Source organism: Chondrus crispus, genomic scaffold (genome assembly GCF_000350225.1).
Source record: "Chondrus crispus Stackhouse genomic scaffold, scaffold_33, whole genome shotgun sequence".
Taxonomy (NCBI): Eukaryota; Rhodophyta; class Florideophyceae; order Gigartinales; family Gigartinaceae; genus Chondrus; species Chondrus crispus.
In genome coordinates, this window is record NW_005179241.1 from 158,232 (window position 1) to 169,177 (window position 10,946).

General features: G+C 59.1%; 4 protein-coding genes; 1 reads left to right on the forward strand and 3 right to left on the reverse strand.

The window, feature by feature from the left end:
* Positions 1 to 3,173: 3,173 nt before the first annotated feature.
* On the reverse strand, positions 3,174 to 5,629 carry CHC_T00005961001 (hypothetical protein). XM_005717774.1 is given in 2 exon segments: positions 3,174 to 3,925; positions 3,926 to 5,629. 1 exon segment carries the CDS (start codon positions 5,627 to 5,629, stop codon positions 3,926 to 3,928), a length of 1,704 nt encoding a protein of 567 aa, XP_005717831.1. The 3' UTR covers positions 3,174 to 3,925.
* Positions 5,630 to 6,170: 541 nt separating this feature from the next.
* Positions 6,171 to 6,362, reverse strand: CHC_T00005962001 (hypothetical protein). Its single transcript, XM_005717775.1, has one exon. The coding sequence runs from the start codon at positions 6,360 to 6,362 to the stop codon at positions 6,171 to 6,173; it is 192 nt and encodes a 63-aa protein (XP_005717832.1).
* A 268-nt stretch (positions 6,363 to 6,630) lies between these two features.
* On the forward strand, positions 6,631 to 7,917 carry CHC_T00005963001 (hypothetical protein). Its single transcript, XM_005717776.1, has one exon. The coding sequence runs from the start codon at positions 6,631 to 6,633 to the stop codon at positions 7,915 to 7,917; it is 1,287 nt and encodes a 428-aa protein (XP_005717833.1).
* Positions 7,918 to 7,922: 5 nt separating this feature from the next.
* CHC_T00005964001 (hypothetical protein) lies at positions 7,923 to 9,758 on the reverse strand. XM_005717777.1 is given in 2 exon segments: positions 7,923 to 8,372; positions 8,373 to 9,758. The coding sequence occupies 1 exon segment, from the start codon at positions 9,756 to 9,758 to the stop codon at positions 8,373 to 8,375; it is 1,386 nt and encodes a 461-aa protein (XP_005717834.1). The 3' UTR covers positions 7,923 to 8,372.
* Between the last annotated feature and the right edge of the window lie 1,188 nt (positions 9,759 to 10,946).

Here is a 10,946-nt window from a genome sequence, read left to right on the forward strand (position 1 = left end):
GTCGCCTTCGTCCGAGCTCGCGCAAGAGGTGCGGCGCAGCTCGGCGGCCGCGTCGGTGAGGATAGGCGTGCGCGGGGCGGGGCGCGCGGTGAGCGAGGACGGCGTCGACGTCGCCGTCACGTACTTGGCCGACGGCGGCGTGCACGGCGCTAGCGCGCCCGACTTCGGCGGCGGCGTGAGCGCGTCGTTGGTGAGGTCGGAGAGCGGTGGCGCGTTGAGCGACATGGTGGGGATTGCTGGGCGGCCGGCGGGGTGTGCGGAGCGGAAGAGGGTGGTTAGCGCGGGAGGGGGGGGAGGGGGGGAGGGTTTCCAACTTCGCAAGTAATCAAGGTGCGAGGGAGGGTTCAGGCGGGTTGCGTCCGACTGGGATCGTGGGGGGGTTGGGTTTGAATTTGAAATTTGGCGCGGCGGTTTGTATTTTGGCGGGAGACTGTGGATTGGAAGGACTGCCGCCGCGACATCAACTTCCATCCTTCGATGCCAGCATCGAATATACTTTACCGGACGCTACAAGCAGGGAACATCACCTTCCATCCTTCGATGCCAACATCAAACATACTTTATCGGAAGCTACACGTAGACAACATCACCGCCCGTCTTCTTCCACCGTCGCAATAAACAAAAGCGCCCTCGCCGAGGGACACGTACCACGCCTTCTAAACTACACCACACCAAAATGCTTCAGAAGCTTACGCCACACGTCACGCTGCGATGGACTCAAACATAAACGTCGACCCAGGGCTCACGGGCTCCGTGCGCGGCTCCACGTCATTCTCAAAGTCCGTATCAATCCCGGAGTCTGCGTCTGCCGCAATCTCTTCATCTGTCGCCCTCCCGCCGACGCTCCTTCCGCCGCTCACCACACTCTCTTCCTCGATCTCCATGCCCTCTTCTTGCGGAATGCTAAGAATCTGCTCCGCGGACGGCCAGTTCTCTCTGCAGCTGGTCGTCGAGCACGTGAACCCATTCTCCCCCTCGTACTGCGCCTGCAGCGGGTCCCTGCTAAACGGGTCAATAAAGCTCCCCCCAGGGCACTGCGTCTCTCCGCACCGTCCTTGGTTGACGCTCTCGCCGACGGCCGAGCAAGCCCCCCCAGCGTCCACGACGGCGAGGTCGAGGTAGAACGATCTGCACGCGAGCGTGTCCCCGTGTGAGGCGTACTGCGGCACGTACGCCTGCTCGAACCGGTTGCACGTCACCCTCCCCTCCGCGGTCAGCCTCGCGTGCATCTCCTCGCACTCGCCCGCGTCCGCGAACGGATAGCTGGCCCCTGTGCACCGCGCCGCCACCTCGTCGCACCACTGCTCGGCGCTGCGCTGGTACCGCGCCAGTAGCCGGCTGTCGCTCGCGTCCCAGAACTGCCTGTACCGCGCCTGGTAGTTATCGTCTAGCGACTGCACGGCCGCGATGCGCGCGCCGCACCGCTCGAACGTCACAAACTCCCGCGTATTGTACACTGCGTCCTCGCTTGTCACCCCCGCAGAGTACGACACCATCAACGGCGACCGCCAGAAGTGCCCGGCTGTGAAGTTCGAAGTGCTGGGGAGGAAGCCGTACGCTGCTTGCCGCGTCATCAAGTACTGCTTCACCTCGAACCGCCCGCGCCCCAAGAAGATGCCCACGTTTTCGTACGTCGCGTCTTCTGTGAAGAGCGCGTCCAGCCGTAGGAACCATGCGCCCAGGTCGCTGCTGGAGGACACTGCATCCGTGCGGAGCGCTTCGAGCGCCGCGACGCGCTGCACGCGCAGCGTCTCTGCGTCCACACCGTCACACTCCTCCATCCCGTTCGTCTCGGCGATCGACTCGAAGGGAGAGCACGTCGCGTGCTCCGGGAGGATTGACCCCCGGTTCGGACGCTGGAACGCCTCCTGGCAGTAGCTGTCGCGGAAGGAAAAGGCATACCCGTTCCCGGATACCGTGTCCAGGGCGTCGAACGCGTTGGGCTCGCACCAGCATCTGCGGCAGAGTTGCGATATTCAGAGACACGGTTACATCTTTGTGGTTAGAATCAGGACCGCCATTCCAAACAAGGCATCATACAAAAAGTCCGCAGAGCTTGCACCGAAAACAACGTACCGGGCATCATTCCAACGCTTCAATTCATTGCAGCACCAGTCTGGACGACCCAGAGTCGGGTGCGAGCAGACGGAAATGACGGAAGAGAGGAGAGCACCGCAGCTTTCTTCTCTTTCAGTCGGGATTTGCGCCTTGACACTGGCAGCAAATATGCATACGGCCACAACCGCTGCTGAAATCCCCAACATTCTTGCTGAGCTCGGAGTTTTGGGCACCAAGCTTTGCTCAGTTGCTTTCTTTACAATTTGTGTGCGCTAAAGCAACGTCAGAAGGCGGAAAAAAAAGGAGGGGTAGTGCGAGTAAAACTTTTCGTTTGTTCAATAGTGGACAAGGCGGCACAACAGCGGAAGAAGGGGGGTTGATGGCAAGTATTCGTAACGTACTACAACTTTGCTGTTTTGCCTCGCGTTTTAGATGCGTTTATGCACTTGGTGACTTGCACCCAAAAAAGAGTGCGGACCGCAATCCTTGACATCAGTACGCCGTACCGCGCGTCCAAGATGGGCCATCCCTTCCCGCAATGTAGAAGCACCTCTGTCCCGATCGCAAAGTCCTGAACACTAGAATTGTGGGCAGAATTTTTCGTGGGAACACACAAAGGCTGCCCAACAACTACGGGATGGCTCCAGACTTCACACGCTTCTGTGAAAGACCCAAAGCCGTTGTAGTAGAGCGAGTATTTGCATTAGAAATGGCCGCCCTGATGTATTACGAATAAAAGTTCTCCATCTGATCCCAGAGAGTTCAGGTTGATGTTGGGCCATGACCCAAGGAACATGGCTTCGAACGCTTGGCGAGCTGCAGGGGCCATGACTATCACAGGCTCTTGTCCCGACGATGCAGTCAGAAATTTTGGTGGGTATTGTGCTGGCAGATGCCCAGAGGCGCAACAATCTATAGACGCCAATTACCCACGGCTGAAAGCTCCGCGTCCGCCCACTCGGCCGCATGTACAAGGCCAGGGCGGTACCAACGCGTTGCATCGAGAGATTCGTCCTGCCAGTGGCGTCCACATGGAACTTGCTAGATGTACCTCTGACCACCAGCAACAACTCGCCAACTAGAGCGCTCCGGTTAGGGGGTGCACAGCAGTGTAGTCTATTGATAACTTTAGTTTGCAAATCCTCCCGATGAGACTCCAGAGGCCAGTGTTAAGGTACCTATGACAACGTGGCAAGCTCCAGCACCTACCTGCAAGCATCTGAATCTTTTCTCAAGGTTGTCCTCTACAATTCCACTAAACACGGTCCTTCTACAGGCTCCTCTACAGGCTCTTCTGGGGACCCCATTGTCCCGAGCATGGTCCTTCGTAGTGTAGCTATGATTCAGAGACTAGCTGGATGTAAAAACGGTACCCTCCAAACAAAGGAGTTACGGCAAGTATACAGTACAGTGATCGCCAATTTGCCCTTCCACTCTTTTGACGGACAAGGCTTCGAGCACGATTACGACAGCAAAGAAGTGCTGCAGTCTAGTAGATCTCCAAAAGCGTCAGGGATGTGGACAAAAGTCTGTCCGTTCTTGCGCTTCGAGATAACTGGTGCGAATCGCGTCTCTCGTCTCCATTGCATGCGTAACCGAACCTTGTCCCTGACTTTGCAGCGGTATGATTCACAATACCTATATGTTGCCGTGTGCTTGCATTGATGAGGCATGTGTCGCGTCTTCGAAATCTCGCACACGTCGTTATCAATGCCTGCAACGAGGTGGTCAGAGCCTAGAAACCTAGCTGTACCATCTCTGCTGCAGACGCGTACTTAATATATACACAAAAACTTCTTTCCATTCTCGTCAATCCTCAACAGGATTACAGAACAAGAAGAGTAACCAAACAAACAAATTGTGCCAACTATGAGGCCACAAGTTCCTTGCTCGTCGCCGCCGCATCCACCGTCTTGACGGACGCCGGCGCCGCCTCACTCTGCCCTGGCAACCCGTCCGGAAGCCCTGATTGAATGGCTGCCTGCGACTTTGAGAGCTGATTCACGAGCAAATCTACTCTCTGTGACAGCTCAGACGCCGCCAACGTGCGCTTCTTCCCTTGCAGCACGCACCATGCTCCCCACTGTGCCCCTTGCCGTCGCACAACAATTTGATCCAGCAAGGGCTCAGCGAGCTTCCTCAGCTCAACTGTGCTCTCCGGCTCTTTCGCAGCAGCCACAGCCTCACTGCCGTACGGCCCGCAGTCCCCAAACGTCGCCTGCAACGCTAGGGCGGCTAGATACCTTACATCGTACTCTCGCAGATGTGCGGCAATGGTATCCATCTTCTCCCTCATGGCTGACTGCTGCTCAGGCGTCATGACGTCGTCCAAAGTAGCGGCATGCGGATCGAAGGCCGAGGCGACGGCCGTGACATTAGCGTCGGCACTGCCCTTAGCCGTGAGGATTTTCTCTTCGATGACTCGCTGCTTGGTGACATAATCGCGCATGGCATCTGTCTTGTACGATCCCATGAACAGACACCAGGCGCCCCACAGCGGATCGTGGCGTTCAATATCGACATTGGAGGCGGCCTCCGCATCGGTCTTAAACAAGGAGCCGCCCTCCGACCCACTGCGTTGCTCACAATCGCCGCGTGTAGCCTGCAGGGCCAGGGCCTCCAAGGTGCGCAGGTCGTTCTCGTCGACGAAGCGCTTGACCGAATCGTCGGCCAGCAAGACCTGCAAGCGCTTTTGCGACGACGAGAAGCTTTCCTCCGAATTGAGGCGCACCTCGGTGCCGTCAGCGGTGGTGTTGGGCTGGGCGCTGCCATCCGGGGTGGCGGCGGCGGGGGGCGGGTCCGCGGCAAGGCCTAGAAAGGTGTTCGCGATGGTCTGGACGGGTTTCGGCACGGGGACGGCGGGGTCCGGCTTGTTCTCGGTAGCGGGGTCGGCGGGCGGGTCCGGGAGCGGGGAGGTCGGGGTGGTCGCGTTCGCTGCGCCGTTCTCCTCCTCCTGAGCGACGTGGGCGATGAGCTGGTCGACATCGTCCTTGAGCTCCTGCTCGGACAGGACGGGGTCGCCCTTGACGACGGGGGGCTGGTCGGGGTCTGCGGCGACCTGCCCCTTGGCCACGGTCGGGGCGGAGAGGTTGGCGGTGTGGGTGTCGGCGTCGGGCAGGTACGGGTCGCCCGGGCGCAAAGAGACGGACGGGTTTTTCTCGTTGGGGTGGAGGTCGGCCGCGGAGACGGGGGACTCCTGGTGGTCGTCGACGTTGGGGAGCGACGAGAGCGAGGAGGCCGACGGGAGCGAGAGCTGGACCTTGGAGTGGCGGTGCTTGAGGGCGGCGCGGCGGACGTCCAGGACGGAGCTCATGGCGAGCATGGTGGCAAAGGCGACCGAGTAGAGGATGAGGCGGCGGCGACGCGACACGGGGAGCGGGGCGGCCGTTGTGTACGGCGGCGGCTTGAGCGTGAGGTCAGAGGCGGGCAGCGGCGGGGAGGTGAGCGATGGACGGCGCTTGCCCGGGGCGGAGAGAGGCATGTCGGGGGGAGTGGGGTTAGCCATGGGGCGACATTCGCGCAGACGGAGGTGGGACGAGGTGCGGGCGAGAGGAGCGGGGGGTGCTGACATTGAGCTCTTCGCCCGCGGGGGAAGGAGGGGGTGAACTCGTTGGCGAGGAGGGCGTGGTGTGGGGGGGTGTCTGTGGCACTCTTGACAGAATGAGCGAAATTACAAGTCACATGTAGGAGGATCGGGAGGCGAATTTCTGACATTTCTCGCATCTTTTTCCCGGAAATGGCAAAAAGTTTTCGTCCCCTTACACCCGATTCCAAATTCTTTCCCGCCAAGTGCAGCAAATCCATTGGCCCCGCCCGCACGTTGCCCGACCATTCCTGTGCCGCTTCACACGTCAAACGACAGCCTCAAACCGCCTCGCCCCCTTTCTCCCCTACCATTCCCTCCCCCTCTCACCTCAACCCCCCCAGTGGTGGGGGGCCCCCACCACCAACCCACATCAAACCACAGCCTCAAACCACAGCCTCAAACCTCATGACCGCGCCAACCGCCCTACCTCCCCCCACTAACAGCACCCCTCTTCCCAATCTCCCCCTCCCCCTCTTCCAGATACATATCTCCCTCTTTCCCCAAGCACCCCTACCCACGCCGCTTCTCACTGCCCTTCCCCTTCCCCCGTCCGCAACTTCGGAGATGACTCGGCCCCCACCACCCTGCGCTCGCTAATGCCGAACGGCATCCAATCTTCGCCTCGCCAGCGGAGTTCGTTAGAATGTCCTATCTGCCTCGCTCTGTTCACTGACCCATCCGTCACTAGCTGCGGACATACTTTTTGCGCAAAGTGCATCGACTTGCATGCTCATCGTGCCCCGAACTCCACTTCCATCTGCCCCGTCTGCGACAAGCCCTTTCTCTACGAAGCGCTTTACCCCAACGCCGCACTCGCCGTCCTGGTCCAACGCGCCAGGGCTAGGGGTTTGGATCTTACCGGAGCAGACCAACGCCCGACTAATGTCGACGCCCTGTCTGACGACGAGCTTGACCGTCTTCTCAGTCATCTCTTGAGACGAAAGGCACGCACCCGCGCAGACCGCCACACCATCGGCACCAGACTCATGATCTCGTTTCTCGAGGACGCGAGGACCAAAAAAGCTTCCGCCTTGAACAAACTCAAACACCAGCTCTCGCTCATCGACAATGATCTCGCAGTCTTGCGCCGCCGCACCGTCGATATGGACGACTTTCTCTTCCCCAACGGCAACTACGACGCGCAAATCGCCTCCCTGCCCGATTCCATGCCCCCCGAGCTGAGCACGAGGAACCAACTCATTGCTCGTTACAGGGACAACGTCGAGACCGCATATTTCCAACGACGCTCCGCACCGGATGACGATTACCGCGCCCTCGAAGAGATTACCAACATGCTCGTCGATGCCACTTCCGTCTCGGGCGTCACGAAGCGCTCCAGCATACAGCACATCGACATTTTGAGAAGCAATCACAATTTGATTTCTTCCATCGAGTTCAACACCCCGGCAACGCTCTTTGCCACCGCGGGCGTTACCAAGCGCATCAAAGTTTTTGACTTCAACACCATGCTCCCCGCATCGGAAACCGACGACCTCAACCACCATCACTACCCCATCCTTGAGATTCCCACAGTCTCCAAGCTCTCTTGCCTGTCCTGGAGCAGAAAGCAGACATCAATTTTGGCAGCCTCGACCTACAAGGGAGACATTCTCATCCACGACACCGAGACAAACACACAACTCAAAGCCTTGCGAGAACACACCCAGCGAACCTGGTATGTCGACTTTTCACTCCTCCGACCCACCCTTCTCCTGTCGGGATCTGACGATCGCACCGTCAAACTCTGGGACGTTGATCGCCAGTCAGAGTCAGTCATGACCTTGCAAACCAAAGCAAACGTGTGCTGCGTCAAATTCAACCCGCACGAATCGCATGAGTTCGCGTTCGGGTCGGCAGACCACAACGTGTACTCGTACGACTTGCGCCACCCACGCACGCCGCTTTGTGTGTTTGAAGGTCACTGGCGTGCCGTCTCGCACGTACTCTTCATGAACCGAAGTGAACTCATCTCTGCTTCCACTGACTCGTCCTGCAAGCTGTGGAACGTGCAAAAGCAGGAGCCGGGCCTCAGCTACGCAGGACACACCAACAACAGAAATTTTGTCGGGCTGAGTGGCAGGGGCGACTTCTTCGCATGTGGGTCAGAAGACAACTCGTTGTACGTGTACAACAAGCGGTTTGCAGGGCCTGTTGTGAGATACGGGTTTGGATCCAGGGCGGAATTTGTGAGTACGGTGGCGTGGAAGCCCGACTCCAACGTATTGGTAGCGGCTAACAACACGGGTGGCATCGAGGTCCTCGAGGTGCACTGACGACATCACACCGGTAAATATTTAAACACGAGACAGAAAATTAGTACTGTAACTAACACTGTTCATCAAGACCAGACGAACACCGAGCGCGCGTACCGTAAACTCGGAAACGAAAAAAGAAAAAAGCACACACAAGTCCCACTCTTGCCCATGCTATGCATGGCTTCATTGGCGATAGGCAACGTTCGAAAAAGCATTGCGAGCGCTTCACCCACCGTGAGTGGAAATGGCAAGCCACATTGTTGCTAGTATCAGTTGCATCAGTCGGAAGCAGGGCGGGGATAGTGCTCCCCATCTACAGTAGTACACACTTATCAAACATCCGCATTTTCCCTCCTCGAAGGGACATGAAAAGAGCAAATCCCCACGTCTGACCGTCCCCGAACTCGCGATCACGCGGTACAGAATCGCACGACTGCCCATCCTCTCTCAAGTGATCCCGTCCGCACGCTCGATCAAAGAGTCGCAGGCAGGCTTTCCTTGAGATTCTCCGCCACGGAGATGCTGACGCCGCTCGCGAGATGCAATGTCCCGTCGTCCGGCGGCGGCGACACACATTCCGTGAGCGCCTTCGCGATCAAGGTCATGAAACCAAACTCCTTCACGGTCGGGCGGTCCATGCGATTGGTCCCTGACGCCGTGCCCTCAACGGTCACGAACGGCAGCGGATGCAGCGGCGGCGACACCTCCTCGATGTAGTCCCACTTGTACGTCTCCGCCGCATCCAGATCGTCAAACGGGATTGCCGTTGGGTCCAAAAACAGCAGCGCCAGCTCCCGTTGCAGCCAGGCCCACTCGTCCCTCTTAAACACATACTCGGCATCGCTCGTCGCTTGCTGGCATTCATCCTTGTGCCGTTCCCGCCAATCCAGCTTCTGGCACCTCTCATTACAATACAGAAGCCTGCGACAGCCGCCGCACCGGTCGACATACTTGGCGCCGTCACCTTCAGTTGCCTCCCCGACGCGTTTCCCACACGCGCCGCAAAGCAAGACGTCATCCATGGTACGCGAAACGGAATGCCCCTTGCGGGCGCCCTCAAACGCGCCATCCCCCTCCTCGTCGTCCGACACCTCCTCCAGCGCCTCGCCCTTGTTGCGCACGGCGCGGCGATACTTTTCCCTGAGCTTTGTCAGTGACGGCATGAGGGCAAAGCCCTGGACGTTGCCGGCGCTGCCCAGGACGGTGACGTAATAGCGATCGCGGTAGTTATGCCCGGGATCCGGCGTCGGCAGGCGGATCTCCAAGGCTATGTGCTCCGCGATGCGGCTCCACGGCCGTGCGCGGAACATCTCCTTCGCGGCGGCGCACATCTCCCCCGCGACCGAGGGGGTGAGGCCGCGCACGGACAGGATGCCGGGCCTCTCCGCGGCGTCGCCCCTGGTGGCCTTGTTCATGTTAATCATCTTATTCGAGAAGAGCTTCGTGTACTCTGCGATGCCATCGGCGACGATGAGCGTGCCGGCCTCGATACGGAGCTTGGTCAGGGTGGGCTTGAGGGCGTCTGTGACGGCGTCCTCGATGAACGAGACGTGCGTCGGCCTGGCTGCCTCCCCCTCCGGCGGGCACAGGATGTGGTCCGCGAGGAAATGCAGCAGGGCGGCCGGACCGGGCTTCTGCGCGGCCGGCGAGTGCACGCGCTGGTTGATGACCTTGCCGCGCGGGTACAGCTCGGCGATCAAGATGTACCACGGGCGGCACGCGACGTCGTTCTGGTCCGCCAGCCACACGCGCAGCTGGATGGCCAGCACCTGGTACGCGAGCCTGGTCGACGGCGGCTCGACGCGCTGCGCGGCCTCCAGCTTGCGTAGCAGCTCTGCTGGAAGCGGCGGCGGCGCCATCGCGGGGGGAGGGCGCGGTGGAGCCCGGGAGGCACACGAAAGGCAAGATCGCACCACCGCGCGAATACGGTCGGGGGAGGAGCGTCTTCGAAGCGTGGATGCGCACGTGAAGAGCGGGCGCAGTTAGGTCGATGGAACAGGAATGGGATGGCAACTGTGGCGAGTGGGTGCGTGGAATTTTTAAGAGGCAATGCAGGCGGGTTTGCAGCTTGTGAAAAGGTGTCTCACTAATGTAATTGGGATGTGCCAAGGTGCTTTTGGATTTAACACGTGGCACGCTGCGCCCTCTCAAGTCCTGCAAACATTTCGCTTCCGCCTTTCTTGGGCTGCGCCAGAGCCAACGGCCCGTTCCTAACGAAGAGTTCGGTGTGCTATCACGCAAGCACCCTGACATTTGGCATGAATGGATTGGTTGAACGGGAGTAAAAGCATTTCCAATAATTTTTTCAACCAATACATTCATGCCAAGTTTCAGGGTGCTCGGGTGCTGGCACGGCGAACTCTTCGTTAGGAACGGCCCTAAGGGCCGTAGTTTTGAGAGTGAAACCGTTCTCTACCCTTGAATGATTGACTTTATTGAGAGATTATTGGGGGCGGCCCGGCACTAGAGCATCAGGGTCTACCGAGGGTCTGTAGAGCAACCGGGGGAAGCCGTAACCGACGTCGGTTTACGGACCCTTCGAAGGGTAGCAAGCGCGCACCAGAGAAGTTCAAGACCGCCTTTGCAACACCAATGCCCGCTCCCAGACCCAGGTTCCAGGCAGGTTCCAGTCAAGATTTTTCATACTTGCACATGCATCACATCTCATATTATCCAGATCCAACTTTTCTGCAACGCCATTGGCCTGTACCGACGTCAACTGTCACTGAGTATCCAATCCCTCCAATCACTGCACCCTATTTCACGCTTGGGACCGCATCTCCTCTCACACATGTGCACCAGCGCATGTCAACGCCACAGCACCCACCTAACCACCCTACCCACCGAACTCCTCACCAAAGCCTCATCAACCTCGCACCTTGCCACCCACGTCCCTGCTCCCTGCCCTGCCCCGCGCTCCTCAAACCTCAACCCAGCCCCGCTCTGCCCGTCCCCACCCCCCCACTCACCTCTACCCCCAAACAATGTCTTGACCTCCCCCCCTCACCCCGTACCGCCTCCGCACACACTCGGGGACCAACAGCCAA

What these genes read in the sequence shown, in the direction of transcription:
- CHC_T00005961001 (XM_005717774.1), bottom strand. Translation starts at nt 5,629, where the DNA reads ATGTCAGCACCCCCCGCTCCTCTCGCCCGCACCTCGTCCCACCTCCGT.
- CHC_T00005962001 (XM_005717775.1), bottom strand. Translation starts at nt 6,362, where the DNA reads ATGCACTTTGCGCAAAAAGTATGTCCGCAGCTAGTGACGGATGGGTCA.
- CHC_T00005963001 (XM_005717776.1), top strand. Translation starts at nt 6,631, where the DNA reads ATGATCTCGTTTCTCGAGGACGCGAGGACCAAAAAAGCTTCCGCCTTG.
- CHC_T00005964001 (XM_005717777.1), bottom strand. Translation starts at nt 9,758, where the DNA reads ATGGCGCCGCCGCCGCTTCCAGCAGAGCTGCTACGCAAGCTGGAGGCC.